The 27,723-nt window shown below is 39.2% G+C and overlaps 1 protein-coding gene across 2 annotated transcripts; it reads left to right on the forward strand.

Moving 5' to 3' along the window:
- Positions 1-27,723, forward strand: ACTR3B (actin related protein 3B). 2 transcript variants are annotated; one of them, XM_071428570.1, is made up of 12 exons: positions 1-158; positions 7,493-7,548; positions 9,366-9,490; positions 10,432-10,542; positions 10,920-11,015; positions 11,170-11,277; positions 12,591-12,734; positions 13,327-13,500; positions 15,950-16,042; positions 25,581-25,706; positions 26,093-26,176; positions 26,780-27,723. In XM_071428570.1, exons 1-12 carry the CDS (start codon positions 115-117, stop codon positions 26,873-26,875), a joined length of 1,257 nt encoding a protein of 418 aa, XP_071284671.1. In that variant the 5' UTR covers positions 1-114; the 3' UTR covers positions 26,876-27,723. The 2 variants fall into 2 exon arrangements, with proteins under 2 accessions (XP_071284671.1, XP_071284672.1); XM_071428571.1 differs by having other exon boundaries at positions 26,784-27,723.

Below are 27,723 nucleotides of genomic sequence, written 5' to 3' on the forward strand. Positions count from 1 at the left end.
GCGGGGGGCGGCGCTGGCGGCGGCCGCTGCGGGCCCGCCCGCATGGAGCCCGCGCCGGGGGAGCCGGCGGCCGCCCGGATGGTGGCGTAGGGCCCGCAGTGTCGGCCCCGCAGCATGGCGAGCTGCCTGCCGCCCTGCGTGATCGACGGCGGCACCGGGTGAGTGCGGGCAGGGGAGACCGGCTGCCGGTGCCCGTGCTGGGGACGAGGGGGGGGTGTCTCCGCGCCGCGCCCCTCCGCTGCCTCCCGCTGCCGGCGAGCGCTCCTCGCACGGGGCCGCGCTGCTGCCGTGTGTCCCGGTGGCCTCTGGGCTTGCTGAAGGTTTCTCTCCCCTCCGGCCTTCAGCGGGCTGGTGCCCATCGCTCTCGTCCTCCCTCTGCCCCTCCTGCCCTTCCATCCCGCCGGAGCGCGGAGCGGGGCAGCCCTGCCGTGTCCCCGCCGTGCGTGTTTCTGTGTGCCCTCTTCGCCTCTCTCTCGGGACCCGTGTTCGTTTGTGTCCTCTGGCTGTGAAGTATTGCATGATGCAAGTGCTAAAATTGGGGACGGCTGGTTTCAGAAGGGGAGAGGAGCCAGGAGCCCGCACTGAGCGGTCCAGAGGCGATGCCTGGGGAGGCTCACGGAGGTGCCCGAGCCGGGGGCAATCCTGTCGGTGCCGTGCCGTGCCTGGACACGGAGCCCAGCTCGCCCAGCTCCCTGCCCCGGGCCGCTCTCAGAGCGGGCTCCTGCCTCCTTTCCCCGTTTGAAACCAGCCGTTCCCAATTTTAGCATTTTCGGCTGAGGTGGGAGCGCGCTGCCTTGCTCCAGTGATGCGCTCGGTCATTGGGTCATCCCTTCACCTTTCTCTGATCAGTGTGAGATTTATTCCATACTTAACCACACCACAAGTTTTGTAACTCAAGTCTTTGAGGGCAGGAGTGACTCTGAATTGCATAGGCTGTGCTTGGGAGGCGTTTCAGGAGCGGCTCTGTCCTACCTCTCTGTGCTAGAGAAGACCTGAATGGATATTCAGCATCCAGTCCTGCTGTGCCTTAGCGGGGGAGGTGTCAGAGGGAGCTGTAATTCAGCTGTAATACTGAATATGTGGTGCGTTTTTGCTAATGAATACCTTTCCTTTGGCCCAACAGTTACAGACAGCTCCTAGGAGAGGAAGTGAAGCACCGGTCCATGAGTAACTATTCGTGCAGTAGCTTTACTTGTCAGTCTCACTGATTGCATTAATTCAGCCTTTCCTCTGCAGGGAATTTGCAACACTATTTTAATTTCTTTAATACTTGGAAAGTTATCTTTAAAATTTCCTGAACGGAACAATATCTACAAAACCAAACCCCAGACTAATCCAACCAAATCAAGAAACCCCAATCCCTAGGTAACCACAGGAAGCACTTTCCAGTGCTGTGGTGCCACATTGCCTTCTCCTGAAAAAGTGTGTCACATTTTGAAATATGTATTAAACTGTCATGAAAGTTTTAGAAATCTTTGCCTGTTTCTGCTTGTACTTTAGCTTGCCAGAAACCAGGTCTGCTCCCTCAGTGAGGAATACTGGAGTTCACAGCTGGAGACTTTGGAAGTAGAATAGAGACCAGGTTCTACCTTGTGTCTAATTCTGCTTGCTCTTTAGATACTTCTTGGTAGTTTTCCAGGTTTTTTCTATCTATTTGCTGAAGATATTGTAAATATCTGTTCTCCACAGATCTGTTGATATTACAGGATTACTACTTGATAGTTTAGAGAGAAATGGGAGGTCTGGGTGGATCCTTTAAAAAGGGTACAGTAGAAACTGTAAAACTGAGAAAATGCATTAAATGCCAAAGCTGCCTTTTGCAGGAGACCCCCTTGGCTTTCAGTTTGTGGAGTAATTCCAGTGTTGCACTAGCAGTAGATATTGCTGGCCAACAGTTGCACAAAATAAATAAGGATAGGACATTGCTTATTGTGCCCTTTCAAAGAAATAATAATTGAAGTAGAATTTCTAAAATCTATTTAGTGCTTGCATGGGTAAAGCTGATGGGTTTTGTGGGGGAGGGACATGTATATTGTTTTGTTTCAGGAAAAGTTTGGATAGTCCCCAAGTGATGCACGTTTGTTTTTCAATGCCTCCAAGTGATCTTGATCCACAGGAGACAACATATCTCTGCTGGTGGGACTTGTGCTTGACTATGTTGGAGGGCACTCAAAAATGGAAGACTTTTCAGCAAAGGGACTACTGAATGTGAAATAAGTTGTCTTGCAGAATTCAGGATAAAACGAGTCTGAACAAAAGCAGCCAGAAGAAGTAGCTTGACTCATTGATACACAGTCTCTGAAATTTTCCTCTGTGTGGGCTGAAAACCTTCTTATTGTTAGAATGAGTCTGCTTTGGGTTACAAGCTTCAAACAATTCATTCAAATTATTCATGAAAGGGCTTTCAGATGAAAAATTGGGAAGAGCATAGCAGAAAGGGAAAGGTATATGCACTGTGGGACATTGCATATATAAAATACTTTTCTCCTTAAATCTCTGGTACTGAATGAGGTATTCTGTCCAGCCACTAATCTATCTTTTTTTTTTCATGTAAGGGATTTAAAGAAAATTGTTAAAAGAATGGTTTTATTGTTGTTTTGTGCATAAGGAGACTGGCTTAATTTACTGTAATTTCCAGCCACATGCCTCAGTCCTGTAAATGCCAGAATTCCTCAAAAAAAAGTAAGAACAGGTGTATAAAAAATACTTACAAACCTTCAGTGAGAAACATATTTTTATAGAGGACAGGATAATGTTCCTTTAGTCTATTGGATGTAGATGACTTGAATTTCCTTTGCCATAAACTGCTCACTCTTTATTCACAAATCTTGCAGAAATAGTTAATAATTTGCTATACTCTTTTCCATCAGTATTTGCAAATGACAGAGTGCAGTTTTGATGCACTACATCTTGATTTTCTCTGCGTGAGATTCTCCTTGTGATCAGTTTACACATTGCTGTCACTCTTTTTGTGGAGAAGGGCATGCTATTTTTAGTTTCTTAGGACTACCAGGCCTTTTTGTGTTGCTGTTTTAAATAGCATTAGACTTCATAACCAGTTTTATTAATTGGCATTTAGCTGTGGGACATCAGAACAGTAGTAGGTGGGTGAGCAAAACAAAGGTATCTTAAAATACCCCTATTCAGTGTATTTGTAGATTGAGGAGTGCTTCTGGTTTGGGTGTACTTTATTGAAGCCATTCCTTTTTAGTAAAGAGAAAGTACTTGGGCAAAGTCTTACACATGAGTTTAAATACTTGATTTCTGGGAGAAGTAAGCTGGACTGGATCTTAAAACTTGAAGCTCAAGGTGTTTTTTGATGATGTTGCTATTAAAGATAGCTGGAGCCTCAGAACATGCTATGTTTCCTCTCTCTTACTATATTTGTGAACAGGCATTATTGTAATTGCTGTTCTGGGTCTAAGGAACTTGAGTTAATTAACTGTTGTTTATAATCACAGGCTTCAGTCCTGCAAAGTGCTTGACTTTCTCAAGAAACCCAATGGCTCTACTGTACTCTTTATTCTTATAGTGGCTGCTTTTGAAAAGCTCTTGGGTAAATTGTGCAGACAAAATAGATTTTTTTTTTTTCCTATTTGATATTTTCTCCTTCATGTCTTCTTTATTCCCATCCCTTGATTTCAAAAGTGCTTTTCCAAATCTTCATGGAGAACTCGTGTTGCAAGTTCCTCAGCCATGCTTGTAATAATGATAATAGAGTCTGCTATGGCAGCCTGGCATCACAGGTGTTCTGGCAGCAGCAGCCTGGTTATTCAGCCTCTTAGCTGTCAGGGAAAGTGTTCTATTTACAGAGGCTATTTGTTTGTTTACAGGACTTTCTCAAAGCATTCTGCTATTTTTAGTCACTTCATATTTATCTTTTCAGAAGTTTTTTGTGCGAATGTAACACCTGGTTTTAAAGATGTGGACCAAAAAAGCAATAGAGAGTGATCAAATGCTAAAATGGTCACATTTGGGCTTTGCTCTTTTGCATACTTGTACAGGGAAAAATTGGATGTCTTGTGTTTTCAGATGGATAAAGCAACTGCTTGAGTTTGTGATTTGTTCTCATGCTTTGGGAAGAATTTTCCTAAACAAATCTCTTCTCTCTAAAGTGGCTGAGGGTGCAGCATCTGCTTCCAAGTGCAGTCCATTTGTACATCTTTGGAGTCAATTTTTGATTTAAGTTCTTCCATCTTTCCATCTTGGTGGGACCTCAGAAGAGAGCAGGGTTAGGATGACCAATCCTCATGCAAAGGTTTGTGAAACTGGTTTGTGTACAAGCTCTTCACCTGGTCAAAACAGTATGGAAGAGACCACACTATTTTTAGAAATTGCTTGTTTCAACAACATGTAATTTCCAGAGATTTAAAACAAAATGTCTAGTCCTCCAAATCTCCTTGCATGAAATAGCCTTAGTCTATTGGATCAGCTTTCTGCTAATTTTTAGTGCAGTATCCTATATTTTGGCCTGTTTCCAGTAGGTTCCTCTCTCACTGGCAACAAATTGCTGCTTTTAATGAAATTAAGTTGGAATACTGATTATCTACACATTCCACTACAGCTGTCTCTGTAATTTTACAGATCACAAGATGTTGCATTACCATTAGTCTGCTAGGCTGTAACCCAGGAGAAAGAAAACTGTGTTTTAGATGCTTAAATATTCATTGGAGAAGGGACTGGAGACCAGGTACCCTCTGTAACTGTTCAAGTCCAGAGCTTTTCTGTTCAGTAAATATTTAAATATCATGTAGGGAAGGGAGTATTTTCTGTAGGAGGTGCTGGAAATGGGACATCCAAACATTTTAATGTACCCTTGAGAGGTGGAAGGAGTTTGGGTCCTGCTGGGCACAACAGAGATCTGGGACCAAGTCTGCCATGTCCTGAGGCTCCTGGAGAGCAAAGAGCTGCACAAATGCATAATCTATTTTCCTTCTCTTCCTGAGTGGTCTTGGGAGAAATTTTGAGTTTCCCTTCCATTTGGTTTTGTCAAGAACGCCTGAAATGTGGCTGCTTGTTCCAGTCTGTCTCTTGTATGATCCTAAGTGGATTTTCTTTTTTAACACATTTTGTTTTTCTGCTTATTTGCTTCACCATTGAACTGAGAATTTAGTTATTCTCTTTGTTTTAATATTGGTCTTTCATGGATTAATGACATGCAATAGAAATCTTTCCATATGTTACCTTCTGTGAGATTAATTCTTTGAAGAGAATTTTTTTCATGATACTGAGAGATAAACTTATTTGGTAGTATTTTAGTAGGAGAATTAACCCAGGTTAAAAATGAATCTGTAAAATACTGAGCTGTAGGGGTTTGGTAACTTTACAAATGACCCTGGCAGGGGGACCTGATCCATTCTGGAGAGGGAAGGTGAAGCTCTTGCAGACTGGTAGCCCAAATTGACTTTTAGAGAGTGTTTTCTTTTTTTAATACTGTGAGTGGGTGTGAGTTGAGCATGTGTGTTGAGGGGGAAAAGATGGCAAACTGAACTCACCTCTTGGCCAGACTTTACTTTAAGAAATGAGTTCTGGTTAGACTGCAGGAACCTTTTAGTTTATTCATATACACAGATATATAAAAATTGTATGAAAAGTATATATATGTATGTGTATTGCCTTTGGTTTTTGTCCCTGAGGCTTGAAAGGCTTTTTTTCATGATGTTTCTGCCTAATTGTCATTTCTAAGTCTTGAAACTAGGTCTTTTAAACAAATAAAAATGCTTTCCTTGGTTTTCATTATGTTCATTTAGTCATGATTCATTTCAGAGAGAGAAATAAGAGGAAATGGCCTGTACTGCTCTTAAATCCCAGTGGAATTCCTGTTGTTGCTTGTTATGTTTTAACAATATTCCCTAGGTAGGCCTCATTCTAAAATCTGAGGAATCTATGCAATAATAATCATAAAAAGAACTCCTACTAGTAATGTCCTCCTTTACAGTCAGTGTGATTTAACATCCTGATTATGTTTTTCTGAGAGCCACAGGAAGTGTGCATAAACAATTTGGATTAGACTGAAAGCATATGTCTATAATGATGATTAAAAACCCAACAAACCCTTGCCTGCAAAACACAGTCCTTGTCTTTTTAGCCTTGGGGGAATGGCTTTTTAACTATTGTTTGAAGTCTATTGAAGCTATAGCTTTGAAGAGAAGTTGAAATATAAATATTTAAGTCCAAGGTCATTGATAATTCAATTTAGATTAATTCCTTTATCTAAGAAAACTGTGATCCTTAATGACTATTTTTATACCAAATACTCTGTAAAGAGGAACCTACTTTTCAAGCTGCTAATGAAGATGCAAACCTCTTCTTTGGCTGTGGCATAATATTATTTGCAAATACTGAAAGTAGGATGCAGACAAAGACTTTAAATTCACTTTAGGACCTAAACTGGGATTGGTCTCATTTAAGAATATCATGGCTTTATGGTTTTTGTGTAAAAATGATGTGAACAATGCTGATTCCCTCAAATCCTGCTACTGCTGTACTTTGTTTCAAACTAATGGCAATACTCAAGAATGACATCAGTCTCTGCAAGCATGCAATCAATTTAGTTGGGTTGGTTTTTCTTTTAACAGTTTCTGATGTGGGTTTTGTTGTCATTGGTCATTGTAGGTTTTTTCTTTTTTTTTTTTTTTTTCCTTAGGAAATAGAGCTGTTTTTCACAGTCTGGGATGTTATTTATTTCTAGTTGTTAAAGACCTGGAGTAGCTTGCAGTCGCTAACACCTGTAGAAAATTTTAGGTTTTATGTAAAAATCTCTTTACTTTTTTTGTTTCCCCCTTCTTTCCTCTCAAGCCTTTAATTGTTTAAAATAGATCTTATATGTACATTGAAAGAAATGATCAATGCTTTGTACCATCTGCTGCCCATTTCTAAAGCATTTCATCAGTGCAGGCTTGCTTTGGTGTAGTATTTGTCTTTTATCACACACAGATAATATACCTGTGACAAAGTGAGTGGTTTGTTCAAGGCCTGAAAGGGAATTGTATCAGGATTGTAACAAGAGTTCTCTCCTGTGGTTTATACTTGTGATACTGTATTATTTCTCATTTTCCTGTATTTGAGAATATTAAACAAATATGTCAAGTCTAAGGCTCTCTTTGGTCATGGTAACTGAAGGGTAAAATCTATGTGGCCCTAATTTTTCCCAAAGAGTGCAATGTGACCTGCCTGTCCTTTGTCATAGCTGGTCAACAAGATGGAAAAAGTAAGAGTTGAGTTTTCAGACTTGATAGTTATGAATAACACTAGCAAAATCCATGAGCTGAAGTTGTGTGAAAAATAAATTAACACTTAAAATGTTTCCCACTTTGAGTTTTCTTTTCAGTAGGATGATGCTTGAAAGCATAACCCAGAAAATATCGACATGGCATGTGATGCATGTTTCACCTTTACTTTAAGAAGTGGAGTGAATTGAAAGTATTTTTTTCTTCATGTTTTTGCATCTAAGTGCATCTAATGACCTGGTGATATTTTTTTTCCCCCCTAGGTATACGAAGCTTGGCTATGCAGGAAATACAGAACCTCAGTTCATTATCCCATCATGTGAGTTGATTTTTTTTTGTCCCTCCAAATTGTAACATACACTGCTGTCACTGAGCACTTTGAGGATTAAATGACATGCTTCCAACTCCCAACTCAGCCCTCATAGTCCTGTGTCCATCTGGGAAGTGATATTCACCCTGTTAGCATCCTTGGCTGGAGTGTAGCTAAACAGAGCTCCTTGTCTGCAGTTAGCTAGGACTGTTGCTCATTAAACCAGCTCTTGGTTGCTATGACAAAGATGAAGAGAACTCCAGTCCAATTTCCTTTTTATCTCCATTATTTTTTGGCCAGGACTCTTGAGTAGACAGAATGCAATTTACCTCCTGTCTACCTGACACCATGGTTACAGCCTGGATAATCTGGGGGAAGGCTCCCAATCAAATTAAGTACTAAAGTGCAGGTGGTGTCTGCCTTATTTACATTGTCTGGGACTGTAGACAGTTTAATATACAAAAAAGTTGTTCCTATTAGAAAATGTTCCTTTTGGGTGTGTGTTTACCAATTAAAATGTTCTTGCACATTTAACATGCTTTTGTTGAACAGATTTACTCTTTAATTTTTTTGTGTGTGTTAAAGTTGTTTAAAATATTATACTTTTCTGGTGTTCTTGATTTTAATTGACATCTTCATAGTTTTTCTGAAATGCTGTATATATATATATATACAGATGTATAAATAGTAGTACTATGTATTTACATCTATAATGACATCTGTTACCTCCATTTATGTTAAACACTGCTTTTTACTTTTTGTAAACTTTGCCAATTAACTACTTATTAATGCATCTAGACTACCTTGTAGCTACTCATGGGAGAAAGTATAAAGATAAGGAAGTTATAAAGGTAATTGGTAGCCAAAGGAGTGAAGGGGACACAGTTCTTCACCAGGTATAGCTGCAGTACTGCTTACAGTCTCACTGTTTTAAGTATTGTAAAATTTGAAACCTAAACCACTGGTAAAGATTTGAATGTCTTATTTTAAAGAAATGGGATAGGAGGGATTTCCTGTGATTTTGGTGTAACTGCTGTTTTATACAACTATAAACCTGTTGGGGGTAGATATTTTTGCAAAAGAATTGTTTGCCTGTGAGTCATTTTTTGGTGCTAGTAGTATTTGGTGTGTTTGTGGATGATGCCTGCCTACTCTGCTATATGTTATTTAGACCCTAATTATGACCCATTAAAAGAAAACTATATAAACAAGGTTACATTAGCAGTACTTCATTCCATTTTTATTTTTAGCTTGCCCCAGATTTGATTTTTGCTGTCTCATCTTCTTGCCTACAGCAGCCATCATCTAATAATTTTAGTGATAGTTGAAGGCTGCTAATGGGAAGCATAAGTGTCTCCAGAGATTTCTCTGTAGCCCTGCAAATTGATTTCTCCCCTCCCTCTTTCCTCTTTCTCACCAACCAGGATAATGACTCCAATACTTATTTTTGAATACACAGTTTATTTTCTTCTTCTCCTGTGTTCTTGGTCTTTGTTCTAGAGTTGGAACTCAGAAAATCATGTTGCTTACTGGAATGATGCACTTGTATGGGTTTAGTGACTGCTGTAGTCTGCAACAAAATGCATTTTCAGTATTTTCTGTGATTTATTAGGTACAATAATGAGGGATGGGTGACCAGAATCCTGCAGGATGCAGTGAGAATGAACTTGGCTCTATTGGCTTGTCAGTAGATCACTTATATGATTTCTACTTTTTATATCCCAATTTTTATTTCTGGAAAAGAATCCTTAAGTAAATAAACATTCATCACTTGGTATTTAACTGTTTTAATTTTGTTTTGATTTGTTTTTTGGGTTTATTTTAAGGTATTGCAATCCGAGAGTCAGCCAAAGTGGGGGACCAGGCTCAAAGGAGGGTGATGAAAGGTGTTGATGATCTGGACTTTTTCATAGGAGATGAAGCCATAGATAAACCTACCTATGCTACAAAGGTGAGCATTCAGGAGACTTTGACAGCCTTTCCCAAGTCTCAGATTTTTATGATAAAATGTTCTAGGACTTCTGGATAGTCATTCAAAACACGTTTGCATTTTTTGTAAAGTATTTTTATTGCTTTTTAAGAACTGCATGATTTGGTTCATGGCTTTACCCTTTTTTAGATATCTGTTTTACTAGTGCTGTCTTGTGTGGTTGGTGTTTGTGTAAATATTCATTGATACACTGCAGCTGTTCAGTTTTCAAAATTCTGAGTTATGAAAATAGTCATATACACTGAATATTTAAATTCTTGCTAAAAGTGTACCCTTTTAACATGGCACACAAACTGGGAAATGTGTTGGATACTTTTGCTTCAGGGAAAGTCGCAATTGTTTTGTGAAGGGCTGTCTTCAATGCAGCTTTTCTGTGAATCATATTTTCCATACCCTAGTAAAGGACTTCTTGTACTTACAAAACGTTATTGGCTTATGAACTGTGTGGAAAAAAATCATATTTTATACATCCTTCTGTGTTACTTAAATGTCAGCTGTGTTCTTAATGTTGAACAAAATGTAAACATCATCCCTGCCAGAAATTTTAGATGAAAAATATATAGCCTATATGGCCTTTATTTCTTTTTGTAATATGGAAAGGCATATTGAAGCCAAGTATGCTTCTCAACTTTTTAAGTGATAAAATTTATACAAAAAGAGGTTAAAAACCACAGTTCTGCAACAGACTAACAGGGATAGAGTCTGGATTCTGGTTGCTAGTCCTGCAAGGTAGAATTGGGCTTGGAAGTAGCTGGGAGCAGGAGGTAAATTTGAATTGTGCCTCTGAATTCAAGTCAGGATGAGCTTGGTGAGATTCCTGTGAGATGAGGTGTCAGACTGTTCCTGCTGCTGGGTTTCTTTGTCCTTGCATGAGCCAGTGCTGACAAGTTCTGCTCTTGCAGTGGCCTATCCGACATGGGATTGTTGAGGACTGGGACCTCATGGAGAGGTTCATGGAACAAGTCATCTTTAAGTACCTTCGAGCTGAGCCTGAGGATCACTATTTTTTAATGGTGAGTTAATGAGGCCTGGGAAGGAAATAGTTTTGTAAGAGGAAAACCAAATACCATTCCAAGCACAAGGAGCTCTGCTTGAGGATTTTTCTTTGTATGTCTTATTTGTCTAGCAATGACAGGGTTTGGGTTGGGAGGAGAATACTAATCTTTAAAGCTACATTATAACTATATTCTGTTAATTTTGTGATGCAGGCTACTGCAGGTCAGCTGCTGCTTTTGAAAAGCTTCACACACTGTTTAAATTCTGTTTGAAAATTTTTGAGAGCACTGAGGATTCTAAAAGTTTGATTACCAAAAGTTTGATTGGCTTGATACCGAACTAATCAAGGCAGGATCCTATCGAGGTGCTTTTTCAAAACTCTTTGTTTTTGCAGACAGAGCCTCCGCTGAACACACCAGAAAACAGAGAATATCTTGCAGAAATCATGTTTGAATCATTTAACATCCCAGGACTTTACATTGCTGTGCAGGTGAACAAAGTGAATTTGTTCTTGTAAAGTAGAAAACAACTGCAGTGTTTTGGTCTTTCGTAGGCACGTGTGTAAAATGTTTGAAACTGTACTTTTTGGTAGTGCAAATTAGAACACTCTGCCTGCTTCTAAATCTAAACTCTCTGTGCTGTAGGCAGTGTTGGCCTTGGCTGCCTCCTGGACGTCACGGCAGGTTGGGGAGAGGACTCTGACTGGGATTGTCATCGACAGCGGTGACGGAGTGACCCACGTCATCCCTGTGGTAAGGAGCAGGATGCACTTTGAAATCAGCACTGCTTTGGACAGGGTTTGTTCACTATACATTTAAATAAGAAGCACCAAATGAAACCTTATTTTTAAATTTTTAGTGTTGGCTGAGACTGCTTTCCTTGCAAAAGTATGTATTTGATTATGTATTAATTCAGCTTGCAGACTACAGGAAAGTCACAGTAAGAAACCACCAATCCAGCTTTTAAAAGGCTATTTCTCTGTAAAACCTTACCTTCTGTTACTGTGATGCCTCAGTTCTCTTCAATATCAATGATTATCATGGGTTTGTCTCCTGCATGCCAAGAGTGTCTTTACAAGAAATATCCTAACTTATTTGGGTTGTGCCTAACTTTTTTGGGTTGTGCCTCTGCCTCTGAATTAAAGAGGCACCCTGCATTTCAACTGTTTAATATACCTGGTAATGTGTGCTTTTTATATAATGTATTGTATTTTATTGTTTCCACTCTGCTTATATGGAAACAACTACAAATTTTTATAAGTACCTGTTCTTACACATCATCAATCTCATCAGTTTATGTGAGGATGTTAAAAATACAGTTATCTGTACATACTGGCATCCATTGATGTAATTTTGTGTATTTTTTGAACCATTCTGTGTCCTTGAATGATCAGACATATTAGAAATGAAAATTTGATTCCCTTTAACTTCATCTTGGCATTTTGGTGTTAACTTGATCTTCTCAGTGTTTTGTCATATGGGCAGTGCTGAGAACAAACAGCATTTACTACGTGAAACTCTGAAAAGTGTAAAAAAAAGCAAGGGAAGAAATAATGTGGCTCAGCAATACCAGTGTTTGCAGTAAATGCATCCTAAAAAAGATTCAGCAAGTAGATTTCTTATTTTTGTTGTGCTTATTGTAAGATCCTACTTCTGTCTGTGTTTTCTCTGTTCCTATGTGATTTTTCTTATCTGAGAAATTTAATTTTATACTTTTTTCTATTAATTTTTCGCTCTCAAACAGAACACAGGTGGTTTATCTATATTATGTTTGCTTTTCTGATGATATCATAAAGGAACCATCAGATCTGATTAATATACACAGATGTGACTGATGTGTTTATCACTTGTGTATCTATTAGATAGTCAATATCTGTTTATATGTGGTAATCAAGGTCTTTAAAAATTACATTCACTTTGCGGTGGGGTGCACATTTTTAGAGTGATTTTGAAGTTTCAAGATTTTACTTTTAATAGAAAATCAGAGTATTATAAAAATGAATGTTAATTATTGATACACAGTAAGTTTTCCCCTTAAATATGTCTTTTCCTCTCCTCCTACATAGGCAGAAGGCTATGTAATTGGAAGTTGCATCAAACATATTCCTATTGCAGGTAGAGATATTACTTACTTTATTCAACAGCTTCTAAGGGAAAGGGAGGTTGGAATTCCTCCTGAACAATCTCTGGAGACAGCAAAAGCCATAAAGGTACATCCTCCTTTATCTCTTAATAAATACATAGTAAATCTCTGTGAGCTAATTTTTTGGCTCTAGCAAGTTGCCAGTGGCTCTCTTAAAAATGCAGATGTCGGCAGTGTATTACAATTACACCAGCTTCTGCTGGTTTATCCAATCAAGTGTGGGGGAAGGAGAAAGAGAAAGAAAATATTCATGCTAGGCTGTTTGGAGTGAGTATGTTCTGCAGCTTAAATCAGCATTTCAACTTTGGAGTTGTTTAAAATTTGCTTTGTAATAGAACTTAAAAAAAAAAAAAAGAAGTAGGGTGATTGTGTAGGCCTGCTCTTGCAGTGAAAGCTTGCCCTTGAAATTCTTTATTGTTGGTGATGTTTTCATTTTGGGAGAGGCAAATGTAGCTGAGTCAGCGTGTGCAGCCCTTTGGAAGCAAATGGGCCTCGTGCCTTGAGGGGCTGAAGCTTCAGTAGTGATTTGGGTGGGAAAGTCCCTTGAACAGCTCCATCTGTAACAATGCTCACATTTTTCTTTTCTGATTGTGTTGCACTTTAATTCACTGATGTACTAATGATGTCAGCTATTTTTAACACCTGGTGTTTCTTACCAGGAGAAATACTGTTACATTTGCCCCGACATAGTGAAGGAATTTGCCAAGTACGACGGGGACTCTCGCAGGTGGATCAAACAATACACGGGCATCAACGCCATCAACAAAACCAAGTTTGTTATAGATGTTGGTTACGAGAGGTTCCTCGGGCCAGAAATCTTCTTCCACCCCGAGGTAAGAGCAGGGAACGGGTCTGTGCTCACTTGTGCCATTCCCGGTGCCTGGGCGCCATCCCGTGGCAGCGAGGGGCCAGTGAGTCTCCTGAACACAGCCAGGTGCACTCACAGGTAACGTCAGCACAGCAGAAAAGTGTTTGTGTGGTGTCCAGTCTAACGTTTAAAACATCTTCTTCTGTTCCTGTTTCAATCTCAGCTTGGGAAGTAATTGTTTCATTTCACAGTTTTTGTATAGCATTTTCCTCTTTCAGCATCATTTTAAACAAGTCTGCCTTTATACTTTGTATGCTGCCAGTCCCTTTGGGCACTACTAAGCATGGCATTGATGATATTCTAAATATTGGATACAGACTTTTGATACTGAGTCAGTTTGTAAGGCATGGATGATAAATTTATCCTTGAAGGAAGTCTATTGAAATCTCTCTTGGTGTGGTCATAAGTAGTATGTACAATTCTGGGAAAGATTACTGTACCTCATCTCTCTGGTTTTTGATAGTTCAGTTTGAGTGAGTTCCAGGATGTTGTTGAGAGGAAGGAGTCAGGTTTTAATACAGGTCCTTTCCATTCCTGCACACTTAATTGAACTTATTCAGGCACCCATAGTCTGTAATACTGTTAAAAGGTTTTATTAAAATCCACATCAATACTGGCGAAGCTTCCCTTTTTCTACCCTCCTCCTTTGGAAGAATATTAAAAAGCTTCTTTCTGCTACCTTTTGTCTGTATTCCAGCTGTAATCTTCTTTGGTCAGTTTGTAGCCATCTGATCTTCTGCCAATATTAAATCTCTAAATAGTTTTTCTTCCCTGCTGTTTACCAATGTGATTTAACAGAGAAGTACTGAATCCCATGTTAGACATCATTTCAAGATTTTCTCATTCCATAGGCTCTAAAAAGACTGTTGGGAATGGGATAAAGGACCAATTTCCATTTTTTTTTATTTCTTGGTAGTTTCTTGATGCTGTATTGAAAAAACCACCCAAACCTGAACTGACTTCATAGACAAGAGAAATAGATGATGTGTACTGCATCCAAAGAGAATTTCTTGTTGTGTTTCATTAACTCCTCACTTGAAAGGGTAGCAGCTTAGCTAGGTAAAAGCTGCCTTTGGTAAAGCTGTCTTGTAATCTTTTCCTATTTTCAGTTTACAGGATTTGTTCTGAAGTCTTTAATACTCCTGGAGTTAGGTCTTGGGGTTTGTGGCTATCCAGATTATTTCTCTACTTTTTAAATTAGAGATTTTATTTGCCATTCTCCAACCATATCATGTTGGCAGGCAGACTGCAATTTTACATTCAGTTCTGTTATCCCTGTTCTGGGATGATGTTATACCCTAACTTTCATTCCTATTTATTCCTTTTTCCCTGTTGTTTTTTCAATATCTTTATGGAGAGCTCAGGAGTTTTCAGGCTGTAGTTCATTCAGAGGAAAACTCAGTGTGCAGCAGCTTCTCTTTTGGTTTATGTGGCTTCATTTTTTTTTGCTTCTTGCATGATTCATTCTTACTGTGGAAGTTAGTTTGAATTCTTGGGAACTGCTCCCATCATTCTTAGTGCTCCTGAGCTCTGAGCCAACTTCCTTTGCTAATTTTTTCTCAGTTCAGTGTATACTTGTTATGCTTGACAGTTGTTACTTGTTCATCCATGTAGATACTTCATCTTGTTTTGAATTTAAATCCCACATACTTCTACACTAAAGCTTATAATACATCTACAATAATATATTATTATGTATTGGTAATTAATTAAATTTTGTAGAGTTTACCCTCTGAAAGGAAGAAAACTATGGGCTATTACCAGTTCTTTACTTTAAAGCTTATGTTAAGTTTTAAGTGGAAAATTTCCACTAGATTATTTTCTAGCATTAGCAACTCTTAACTCTCTAGTTTTATAAATGCAGAAATTTACATTAGCATTGTGTTCATGTTTGCATTGATAGGGGCTTTCACTCAAAATCTTAGGCTATTTATGCTTTTTTGAACATTAGATACTTCCTGGGCTTGGGAAAAGAAATCTGACTTTTTGGTGGGAATTTAACTGAAGTGTTTTAGTAGCATTAAAATCTTTTTGCAGGGAAACATTCTGATTTGCCCATTGGTGTTTCTAATCTCACTTGAAAGGAAAGGCAGAACCCCAGTGAGTGGTAACAGTGTGTTTAATATTGCAGGGAAACTCAAACTCATCTTGCTGGCAATAAAAGTGCATAGTGCATCAGTTGTAAACAGTGAATTTCTGACCAAGGAAGAGAATCTGATTTTCCTAGCAGAAAAAAGAAATTCTCATTTCCCTTGCAGAGAAATGTTTATTTTAATGTAGAATAAATTGTGAGCAAGACTTGAAACTCCCAGTCGTCCCCTATTATAAGGTCTCTCCACAGTCTTATTTCTGCATTTTTAATTTCTCTGTTCTTTGGATGAAAAAATCTAATGCCTGTTCTGTTTCATCTTTAGTTTGCCAACCCTGATTTCATGGAGTCCATTTCGGATGTAGTGGATGAAGTGATACAGAACTGTCCCATTGACGTCCGGCGGCCGTTATACAAGGTATGGCCTTTCCCTTGTAGGACTCATCTCATTTATTTCAGGAATTGAAATAAGAGTCTCTTCAAGCTAGGTCTCACAAGCTTTTGGAGATAGATTTCACACTCAAGATAGCTCAGCTACTTTAGAAGGCATTAAAATTACCAGGATGGGTTTTGTGCTAGTGTGTGGTGGTGTCTGAGGGTCCCCAGGACGAGGTGAGAGATGAGAATCTTGACTCCATGTTTCAGAAGGCTGATTTACTATTTTATGACATTATATTATATTAAAAGAAAATGATATATTAAAACTATACTAAAGAAAGAGAAAGGACACATCAGAAAGCTAGAAAGGAATGAATAATGAAATCTTGTCACAGACTCAGAGAGTCTGATACAGCTGGCTGTCATTGGCCATTAATTAAAAACAATTCACATGCTGGGTAAACAATTCTCCAAATCACATTCCAGAGGAGCAAAACATGGAGAAGCTGAAGCTTCCCAGGAAAGGAAATCCTGGCAAAAGAGTTTTTCATAAAATATGTCAGTGACAGTAGTGTTGGAAACAAAAAGGTTTTAATAAAAGGCAAATAACAAAACTCTTTACAAAGAAAAACCAAGCCAGGTGCAAGAGTTCCTTGCCCCTGGTAAAACACCTCACAAAAACAATTAGTTTCTTTGTTCTCTTCTTCTTCTAATAAATTACACAAACAAAACTTTTTAGCTCCTTTCCAATTAACTGTCCTTAAGTTTGAAATAAAATCCTAAATCCTATAAAATGTCTTTTCACCTAATTAAAAATAAAAACTTCTACACTTATTTCCTTTTTAAAAAACAAAAAAATAATTTTGTCACTCCATCAACAAAAACCACATTCTTATTAGGAATAAATACCAGCATTGTATCAGCAGCATGTGCATGGCTACCAGTTTCTCCATGATGAGAAACGTGAACTTTGGATAGAAATTAAACAAAGTGCCACTTCTGAATGCCACTAGATACTTGCTGCTTTTTAGTTTTGAAAGAAAAGTTTCTGTAAAGGCTCAATACACAGGTAAGTATTGTCCCTGAGGAGCTGTGGCAGAAGGATGTTATTTGTATCTGACATTTGTAAAGTGAATTCTTGGGCATGAAGGACTTCTAGTTTTGCTTATTTCAAGGGTTATCCTGTGGTGTTACTCCTCTCACTACCCTCCTTCCCCTGATTTATTAAGTGGTGGTTTCCAATATTTTTTTCATAGTCTTATATTGTACCTGCCCATTGTCTGCAGTGTAGTCAGTACTGCATCACTTATAAAGTACAAGAAAACTGAAAATATTTAAGGAGAGAACAATTAGGCCAACTTAAACCTGCTTAACCCTAGGGTGTAGTCCAGAGAGTACTTTCAGTTCCTGATTCTTTATGGAGTGAAAAGTAAGGTACTGACATGCATAGTCCATGGCAAGCTTTGTCTGTATTGGCAGCACATCCCACATCCCATGGTTCTCTTTTTAAGCTTGTGCAGGAGCAGCACAATTTTGGAAATAACAGCATAAAGCTATAGCATGCAGAGATGTGTCTGCTCATGTAAAAGGTGGTAGTGTTCCTCACCTGGTAGAATTAACATTAAGTTTCCAACTAAGTCATGTCTCAGGATAATTTTGAACTATTAAATTTTTACAGTCTCTTCTCCTTGCCTGGTAAACACTCTGTGTAATCTAGAATGAGATGTAGCACTGCAGAGCAGATCTGTGGGGCAGGATAAAAGGGGAAGTTGAACTGCCTGACAGATTAATATGTCAGTTATGCAGTAGATGTCTTCAAAGACTTCAAGCTTAGGTAGCAGCAGAGTTTAGGAACCCCTTAATGTGTGGTTGTGCTTAGGGGTCTCTGCTTTTTATCTGAAAGACCAAAGCTTCCTCAGAGCAGTTTCTTTGCTTGGTAGGGGTAGGTTTGGTAGTGATTAGAAAATGGTGTTTAAAATTTGATGTCAAGTTACTTCTGCCTCATCATAATCAGTAGACAAATAACTTTCACTTGGCTTGCCACTGATTGAAGCTTTGTTTTTCCTTTTTTCTGTTTTTCATTATACTTGCTGAATTAAAATAATGTTTCACAGTTACCTGTGCAATGTACTGAGAGATGTCAGTAGTTATTAATGGTAATAACTGCTATCTTCTTTAAGCAAGGTCACTTCAAAGGGATGAGCATCCCTTGTTCTCATGGATAAAACAGTGTATGGATGCAGAAATATTCCACTCATACTTCCTCTCTGAGGTTTATCAGGTTTCACTTCCCATGGTGCTGAGTGGTGGCCAGCCAAGGGCCTGTGCTTTGGAACTGAGTTTCCATCAAATGTATTTGGATTCTTCCTCAGTGTTACTGCAGAAAATACCCAAGAGTATCCTTATTGCAGGTTTTATGTGGGATGTAGCCTTTGAATCATTGTTCCATAGCCCATCTTTTGATGTCCTATGGTATTTCTGAGTTTTACTGGCAGTATCCCTGTTTCCTAATCTGATCAACATCTCTCTCACCAGGCCAGTTATCTTACCTCATGTTGATCTTTGGACCAGCAGAACCTTGATAAGACTTTAGCCAGATCTGTGACAACCCAGCCTCAAGGGAAGAAAGCATCTAAGATTTGTGAATGCTCATTGGAAATTACAAAAGTCAGAGAGTCTGAAAGTTTTATTGATAAATGACACACTTGGCATGGAAATTGGTCTGTTAGTCCCTGACCTGCTACCTAAGCACACAGCAGTAGGTTTTGGGTAAAGGGGTAGGGTGAAAGGGAAGACAGGAATTAAAGAGGGAGAAATGAATTAAAGAAAAAAAGAGAGAAAGAGGAAGCACCAGTCCTGGTTTCAGTGTTGATCCAACTACATCAGTCTGGCCAATGACATGTCCTGGGGGCACCCCTGGGCTTGGGGTGGGGACACCTTTTTATGGAGAGGTTTCTCTGCCCCAAATACAGGTTTCTTGCTTTCCATGTAAATTAGTTACCATGTGCAGTCTGTTCTTTCAGGCCTTTCTGGAAATGGGCTGGGGGGCTTTGGGGACTTTAGGTGGCAGCATTCCCACCCTGTAGTGCATGCCACTTTCCTCCCACTCATTCCTTGTACTGTGTTGTGGTTTGTTCTCATGGACAAAAGCCCTATGTGTGCCTGGCCCCTCTTCTCCAGCCAAATCCTCTTCTTTCTCACAGTGTGTTAATACCAGTAGTCCCTGGTTATTACCAGCAATTCTTGTCTGCTGTTACCAACAGTCCTTGGTTGGCTCCACAGCCATTTAGTTATTGGTGTTTGAGACATACTCATGAGCCCCTTATTTTCTGGGAATTGAGAGCTCAAAAGAATTCCACTTTGAACTGCTATTTACAGGACCAGTAGAGAGTGGGCTTTAATCACAGTACTTTCCCATCCTGGCCACAATTTGAGTTGGTAAGGTTCTTTGGAAGTTTAATAACAGAAATATTATTTCACTTGAGTTGTTATTTGGGTAAGAAAAAAGTTTCCAAGGCTGTTTGTTAAAAGACAGGTTCTCACTTTGCACCTGTTAGTTGTGGGAACAGACAGTGTTTCTGTTAAGCTCCAGAAGGGCTTGGTCCAAGTGCAGTTTGTCAGGGCTGAGGCCTAATGAGCATTTCTCACATCCCACTGGGGCCTGGAGAGGGGGAGATGCACCCTTAGAAATCCATCCCACAACTGAAGTCAGCTTCTCTGTGCCTCCACAAGATCCCATAACCTGCAGCTGTTCAATACCAAGCACAAACATCCTTTCACACATGATGAAGCCTTTTTTAATTGTATAATGATTGCCAGCAATGCACTCTCTAATTCCCATGATTACATCATCTTAATGTGATTGCTTGGAAAAACTGATTTGTATTCTCCAACATAGAGTTGAGAGATCTGGATTGCTTGGGATGAATTGCTTTCTGCAAAACAGAAAAAAATAGATATGGGTTTGAAACCAGGGGACTTGCATTGAAATTTGAAGAAATGAGGTGGGTTTTGGTGGGATTATTCTTTAATTTTTTTTATTTTTGCAAGACCAAAGCTTCAGAAAGCAAACTGAAATTTAAAATGAGTGCTCAAATGAAATGAGAATTGACAGAGGAGATAATTTTTGGATCTTAACCATATGGATGAAACAATTTGGCATCCTGGCTACGTTGACAATTCCTATGTTTTGAATTCCACTGAAAAATAACACATCCTGCATGCAGCTAAAATTCTGCATTTGTGGGGCTCAGTGAGACATTCCATCACCCTTAGTGTTCTCTGGGAAGAATGTGTATAGTTCATCTATAGGTTTTTTTTTTTTTGAGAATTTCTTAGCTTCCTTTTTTCTTAAAACACTGTTCTACAACCTTTTCTTGTACTTATATGACTACATGGTATAACTGATCTCTCAGAAATGGAGAGAAATTACAGGGAGAGTGCAGTAGCATGATGGGGGCTGTGGTCTGCACAAAAATGAGACCCTTCCCCAGCTTTCAGGTTCTTGTGAGCACACCAGTAAATTCTGTATAACTACTGCACCCCCAGCTTGGATCAGTGATGAGCATCTGCTCCTGTGGTACAGCCACAGCAGATGCTGGTCTGGAATGTTTTCATCACTTGCTGGTATTTAAAAGTTTCTTTTCAACCTGAAAGTGCTCTGAAACTTGTCTTAACATTGGTCAGTTAGGCTATGAGTTTTTGGTGTTTAGTGTCAAAAACAGTCTCCTCCTGAATGTAGTTACAATAACTTCAGAGGTGGACAAAGGGCTTTGAAAAGTTTTAAAAGCTGCTTGCTATTCTAATAAATAGTATTTTTGTTAGTAACAGATTCAGAAACTGTCCCTTTTATTCCATACTCTACTTGATCTTTCTTGTTCCTTATCCAGAGTCTCTCCCCTGGTACTTCCAGAGTTAAATGAGAACAGTATTAAGTTCTGAGGTCCTTGCCTTCTCCCAGTACAAAGGATAGAAGTGTAGGGCCACTGACTGTCCCAGCAATTGATTTTTTTTCTGCTTTTCTCTGCTGTGTTTTTAGCACAAGTACCTGAAAGAAAGAATATAAGATGAATGACATCTGAAGCCAGGTAAATTCTGTCAGAAATTCCTCTGAAAGGTCCTAGCCAAGCATGCTTAAACATTCATGATTCAGATCATACTGAATGAAATTACAACATCCTTGACCTCAAGCTTCTAAGCCAACTTCTTGAGTTTAAAATTGTGCATGAGGTGAGGGACTGTAGGATATTGGTAAGTTTGGTGTTTTATTGGAGATGGATTATCGAGGTTTTTCCATGGAAACACAGGTGCATGGAGAGAAGATTTTGACAAATGGGCTCTTTTCCTTAGAGAAGGTGACTTAGCTGGGTGTGCAGCTGTTGTGGACTCAGATTAGTCTCTCTCAAAATGAAAACTTAGTGAAATTATGAATTCAAGCTCCTTGCCACATTTAAGACTTGGGCTGCCCTTGTTGTGTCAGTGTTCATTCAGCAAGTTAAACTGCCAAACCCACAAGAGCCTGTCCTCAAACACTGGACAGGTCCTGGGTGCAGAGACAAACTGGGTGGTAAAAACCCCCTGATAGCACTTCTGACTTCATTTGCTGGTAAACAGAAGCCCTTGGTGTGAGAGGAGCTCCAGCTGCACAGCGTGGTGGGTAGATGGCACTGTAGGACTGGCTTTGCTGCCTGTGCTCCAGCACCACAGAAATTCCCTGTTACTGACCCAGAGCACACTGGAGAGGCTCTGGGGTGAGGGAAGAGTGGAGAGACTGCCAGGCCATGGCATCTGCTGGCACCATGGCAGGACATGGGAAAGGAGGAGCATTCCTGCTGAATACTGCAGCATTCCTGCAGTATTTTAATGAAAGCCCCAAGAGATTAAATTAACTCTGTCATTGTAGCACAGGAGTACTGAGCAGAAGCCCTGCTTATTCCCATCACAGCTGTAAATAAATTTGTAAGATTACTCCTGCTAGTTGGTTTAACAATAGCTCAGTGCATCTGCAGGATTTTCTGGTTCCTTTTGTGTCTGAGGCAGATTTCTGCAGAATGGAACCACCATGAGTCATGCTGAAATTTCTTGCTGTGACTTGAAATGTGAAATGAACATTAAATTCATGATTTTAAGGAAAAAGAAATTATTTCTTTATTATTAGAAGTAAATGTACTTTAAAAATAGTGTTTCTCACAATAAATGTACTTTTTTGTGCTATATTTATTGTTTGGTATGAACAATATTTATCCTTATACTTTCCATACTGTGTTGGCAAATAGTACCCTGTTTTTACCAAATTACAGAGACATGTAGCTTAATTGATTCACTTGCTAATGAAGTGCTTGGCTTCAGCTTGTGAACCTTCCTGGTTTTACCCATAATAATTTTTTATTAACAGTCATATATTGATCTCATTACACGTCTCTGGTGGTCTGGTCACGTCATGTTAACTTTAATTTAGGCTGTCAGCTGGAAAGAAAGGAAAATGGGATGTGTTGTTCTTACTTGCCAGAAAAGCAGGAGATGCTTTTCAGTTTGGTGCTGCAACGTCTGCTGTGTCCAGCTGAGAGTGTGCTCACACCACAGAGCAGTGTGAAGATGCTCAAACCAGATCAGCACCTTGTGTTTGGTAGTGCTGAGTTCTTCAGGAGCTAATTTCACTCTTTGGAATTTTTAAGTGAGTTTGATTTAGTCAGAGATTTCTGTTGCAGGAGCTGGGTTGCTTTGTTGGGTAATTTTGTATCTCTGCAGTGTTACATTGTACAGGCATAATATCAGAAATGGTGCAAGGAGAAACTCAGTACCACAGAGTTCATAAGAGAAGCAAAAGGTACAGATGAGAAGGGAGGAATTTCTTGCAAACCCTCTGAAGTGATCTTGATGATCTTTGAGGTCTCTTCCATTCTTAATGATTCTGTGATTGGTATCCACTCCTTGCTCTTCTTCCAGAAACAGCCTATTTCCATTTATTTGCTTGCTGTGGTTAACTTTTTCAGGTGTGTGGAAGAGCTTTGTCCCTCTCTGCTAAGGGAACACATTATTTCAAAACAACTTAAATGTTCAGCTAGTTAGCTGAACGTTTCACATAAAAGTGAAACCAGCTGGAGGTTCTTTCCATCAGCAGGTATGATAATTGGTGTTAGCTGAGAAACATGTGGGCTGCTTGGAGCTCTTAAACCAGCTGAAGTGTGTTTGAGCAGAGTAAGATCAGAAGAAGTCTTCTTTAAAGGAATCAGCTGGAAACAGATACTTAAAGCCTAACTTCTTTGATGTCTTTTTCTGGGAGGCCAGAGGATTCTCTGAAAGGCTGAAAACCTAAACATCACTAGTGAGCTTCCTCCACAGATGTGTTTAGCATGCTTTATTTTTATAGTTTTTAAGTAGTTATTGGAATTACTCAGATTTAGTCTAGAGAAGATATTTAAGAGGTCAGGGTGGAGGGAGGTGGGTGGTGCCCCCTTGGTTGTTTTTTGGGGTTTGTTTTTGTTTATTTTAATCTGACCATTTTACCTTTATTGTGTCCTTTGTAAGGTGGTGTTTGAGGGGTTTGGAATGGATATGGATTCTGCTTTCATTGAAAGTGGGGAGTACCTGGCTTCTGAGCTGACTTGCTGAGTTGAGAACTTGCTGAAGGCTGCATGACAAGTCTTCTGCTAAAGAGTTAGCATGGATTGGTCTGGCACTGACAGTAGTGCAGGGAGCAGGGGAACTGTAAGTGTATAATTAAACATCTTCTAAATGCAGTTGGTGTTGCCTAGTTACTTATATCCAGAGTTTTGCTTAGTCTGGCTGGTCCAGATAGGTGATAATGAGGTGACTCATCTTTTCAACATTTGTGCCTTGGTGCCTTTGATCTCCTTGGGCAGTGTTATTGTTGGACTGATTTCAGTGTGTAGAAGTACTTGAATAGTCAAAATTTGAAGAAGATGTAACTTCTTAGCCTGTAACCCTGGAGTGATAACTAGGTGGAAAGATCCTCTCAGTGATGCTGCTAACTCTGTAGTTACACGAATTGGTCTTGGATGTATTAGAAAAATTATTGTTTGGTTTATTCTGGAATCTATTTTTAGTGATAGCATTGTCCACTTTGTGGAGCATGCTTGAAGTTTAATTTGCTTAGAATAGAATTATTGCTTTCATGTTCTTTGCCAACTTCATTATCTCCAGGTAATATTTTCTGATGACATCTTTTTAATTGCTATTTCATCACTCAGGTTGGTTGTTGTCTTTTTTTGCCCATTAGCAATTTCCTTTTCCCAAATGGAGTGCATGACCACTTTGATGCAGGGGAAGAGATGTTCTTGTGTGTGGGGAGAGTAGGGGGAATCTTCTCTCCTGCTTTAACTTTAGGATCAGCTGTGATTTCTGGTTCCTTTCATCTTCTCTGTCCTCCTCTTTTCCTTTTGGAAATGTTTCATTAATGTTACTGAGACTTGTGCTTTTTTCTTTAAAGCACACCTGCCTTGTTATGCATTCTTTTATACTGTAGATAATCTGAAGCTGTGAAGAAATGAGTTTTTCGTACTGTAATGGTTTAATGATGTGCAGGGATTTTTTTTTCTCATGAAAAACAAACAGCTTTCTTCTCACTTTACAAGGTACAAACAAGATTTCCCTGATAATTTGTTGCTTAAAATCCAAGCATTTCTGCACCCTGCAAGTCTGAACACTTATTATGCATATCTTTGACTCTTTAGATCCATGTGCAGGCTGAAAACAGTGGGTCAGGGATTCTTTCATTATGTGCATAGTCTTGCTCTGCAGTGTCAAAAAATGGTACTGAGACATAATCCTTGGACCTGTGTACAATGAACTCCTGATCTAAGTTCCTTGTGGACGTGTGTCAAAGGTTTTAGCACTGTGCAAAGGCACATGTGAAGTTTTGTCGAGTTCTTTTTTCTGATCATAAAATGCATTTTTGCTGCCACCAATGTTATGTTCTAGGGGTCCTATTTTGAATCCCCCACCTTGAAATTACTCCTGTGTTAGTCTGGGATGCTGCAACAATGTCAGAATTAGGGATGGGAAATTTTAAAATGTCTGTTTAGAATCCAAATACAAGTTCAGGCTGAGAGGCATTTGGTTGTGCTCTGAAAACTGAGTAATACCAGAGAAGCAAGGGAAGAGGCATCATACCTTTCTCTGTGAAGATGTGGTGCCTTTTTGAAGAACTCTGGAAATTAAAAAAGAAAATAGAGTTCTAGATAATTTTGTAGCTCTTGTACCTATGTAATATGATGAGGCTTGAGCCTTATTTAGTGTCAGGGTTAAAACTGCTTGCTGTGAGCATCCCTAGAGAAACTTCTTGATGTAGTGTCTTATTTCTGCTGCTTTGTGTATGTAGAGTACAAGCTTATTTTTTAATGGAATCCTCCTTTGTAATAACCCATTCTACATAATTGTATTTAAAGGAGAAAAGTAGGGGAGCCATGAAGTTCCTGTGATTTGGAGGGTGCTGAAAGGCTTCTACCTACTTTGTCAGCTTCCTAATGATGCTGAAATTCAGTCACCTCTGCAGTGCTGGCTGTTGGGAAACTTGCTTAAAGATGGATTTACAGAGTGTGTGTTTAATTTCTGCACAGAATGTGGTCCTCTCAGGAGGCTCCACCATGTTCAGGGACTTTGGACGACGACTGCAGAGGGATTTGAAGAGAGTGGTGGATGCGAGACTGCGGCTCAGCGAGGAGCTCAGTGGTGGTCGGATAAAAGTGAGTGTGTGTTTCAAGTGCTTTTATTACATGACTAATGACAGAAATCAATTTGAAAGTATTCACCCCACTAGTGAAAATATGCTGTAAAGTCAGTAGGATTTGTTTATGTGTTGTTAAAAGCACACTGGTAGCCTTGCAGTGATGGCATCTCTTTATAAAATTACTGTGAGCAGTTCGGGTTTTCCCTCTAGGAGATGTGTCAGCATTAGGCAAGAGGGATTTAACTTTGTGTCCTTCATCATAGTTATCATGAAGAGTTTTATGACTTGGTCTCCTAGGGGGAGCATATCTGAGTAATAAATGATGTGAATGCAGGGCTGAAGGTGTCTGGTTCTGACCATGTTAAGTTTGAAAACCAACTAAATATGAACTGTTTTCCTTAGCCCAAACCAGTGGAAGTTCAAGTGATAACACATCACATGCAGCGTTATGCAGTTTGGTTTGGAGGTTCCATGCTGGCTTCAACAGTAAGTCTCCATCAAAGTTATTCTTAATTTTTATTGCATGTTGAATTCTGGGTGTATTTGATCTGAGTACTAAGTTCTAAACTTTTTTGTTGTGACAGCCAGTGTTACATTCTGGAATCCTTACCCAAGTTTTATCTCGGTAAAATTTGTACAGGGCAAATGGGAGCTTTGCTCAAGTAAGGATGTCAGGAGTTGACATAATTCTAAAGTAGCTTTGATATGATATTTCCAATATAGTGCCTTTATTCTTTAATCATCACTAGAGATTAGTTAGGACTTCAGGAATATAGAATCCAAATCAATGGTCTTAAATTGAGAGAAGAATTGCAAGAGAGAAGCAAATACAGGAAAATGGGAGCAATTGCTGTCTGCCAAGTGGGATTTCTTACTGCTGTATTTAAAAGTATTCTGGTCTTATGACCAGAAAAACTTCTCTTGATTAGTTGTATTCATATCCTAATATTTCTCATTTTTTTATATTTCAAAATGTAATACAATGTCGTAAAGCTGCAATCTAAAGAAATGCCAAGATGTTATTTATTTGTTGTTTTTTTTTGCTTACATTCTTATGCTTTTGGGGGGATTTGTTTTATATTTTTATAGCCAGAGTTTTTCCAAGTATGTCACACCAAGAAGGACTATGAAGAGTATGGCCCTAGTATTTGTCGTCATAATCCCGTTTTTGGAGTCATGTCATAATGCTCATCCAGTGGAAATAAGATCTCTGATACTGTGCTGGTGAAGAAACTCTTGCAGTGCAGAGGAAGGCAGCAGATACTGTAAATACTGAAACAAGATGTGGTTAACTCTGAGGCATTTGGATCACAATTGTGCACTAAAGCACAGCTTACAGCCCCAAGTCATTTCAGTACGAGCCATTTCTCTGCTGACTTCTCAGAGCCTTTCCTTCTTTCTTCCTAAATGTGAGGTAATTGAAAATAGGTAAGTCTCGATTTAGGAGGTTGTGCAAATACTACTGAAACTGAATCTTGAAGAATAAGGCAGTGTTTTACTGCTTGTGGAAAGATCTAAACCTTTCCCACTTGTGCCCTGAGTTTGCAATCAAACCTTTAGCAATGGAGCACTAAATACCACATTGCCTTTAGGGGAGCTGGAATGGATACAGGTACCTACCCAAATGGAATAGATTGCAGGATTGGGAAAGTACTTTGTAAATGTAGGTTTTCATACCATTTTGTATTTTATGATATTGGTAGGGTGAATTGATGACTAGTTCTAAGCATGAACAGCTGTCAATGTCATTGGAATGGTGTTATGCATTTCCAGGTGTGAGGCATGTATTGGATCAGTGCTGGTATATTTTTTTGGAGAAAAAAATAAGCCATGTATGATAGAAATGGATCTGTTCATGTTTGGATGATGCAAAGTGATTTACAGTATTGTATGAAGTTTATTATAGCCACTGTTCCTTTGTTTTGAATTTTCTGAAACTGTTTTTTAGGAGATGATGTTTTGTTTTGCTGTTGGTGAGTGGTGGGTGACACATGGGCCTTGCACCAGTGAAATAAAAGCTGTTAACATCTTTA

The sequence above is a fragment of the Agelaius tricolor genome, unplaced genomic scaffold (genome assembly GCF_023055355.1).
Source record: "Agelaius tricolor isolate 1412-34295 unplaced genomic scaffold, bAgeTri1.0.p SCAF_6, whole genome shotgun sequence".
Classification (NCBI taxonomy): Eukaryota; Metazoa; Chordata; class Aves; order Passeriformes; family Icteridae; genus Agelaius; species Agelaius tricolor.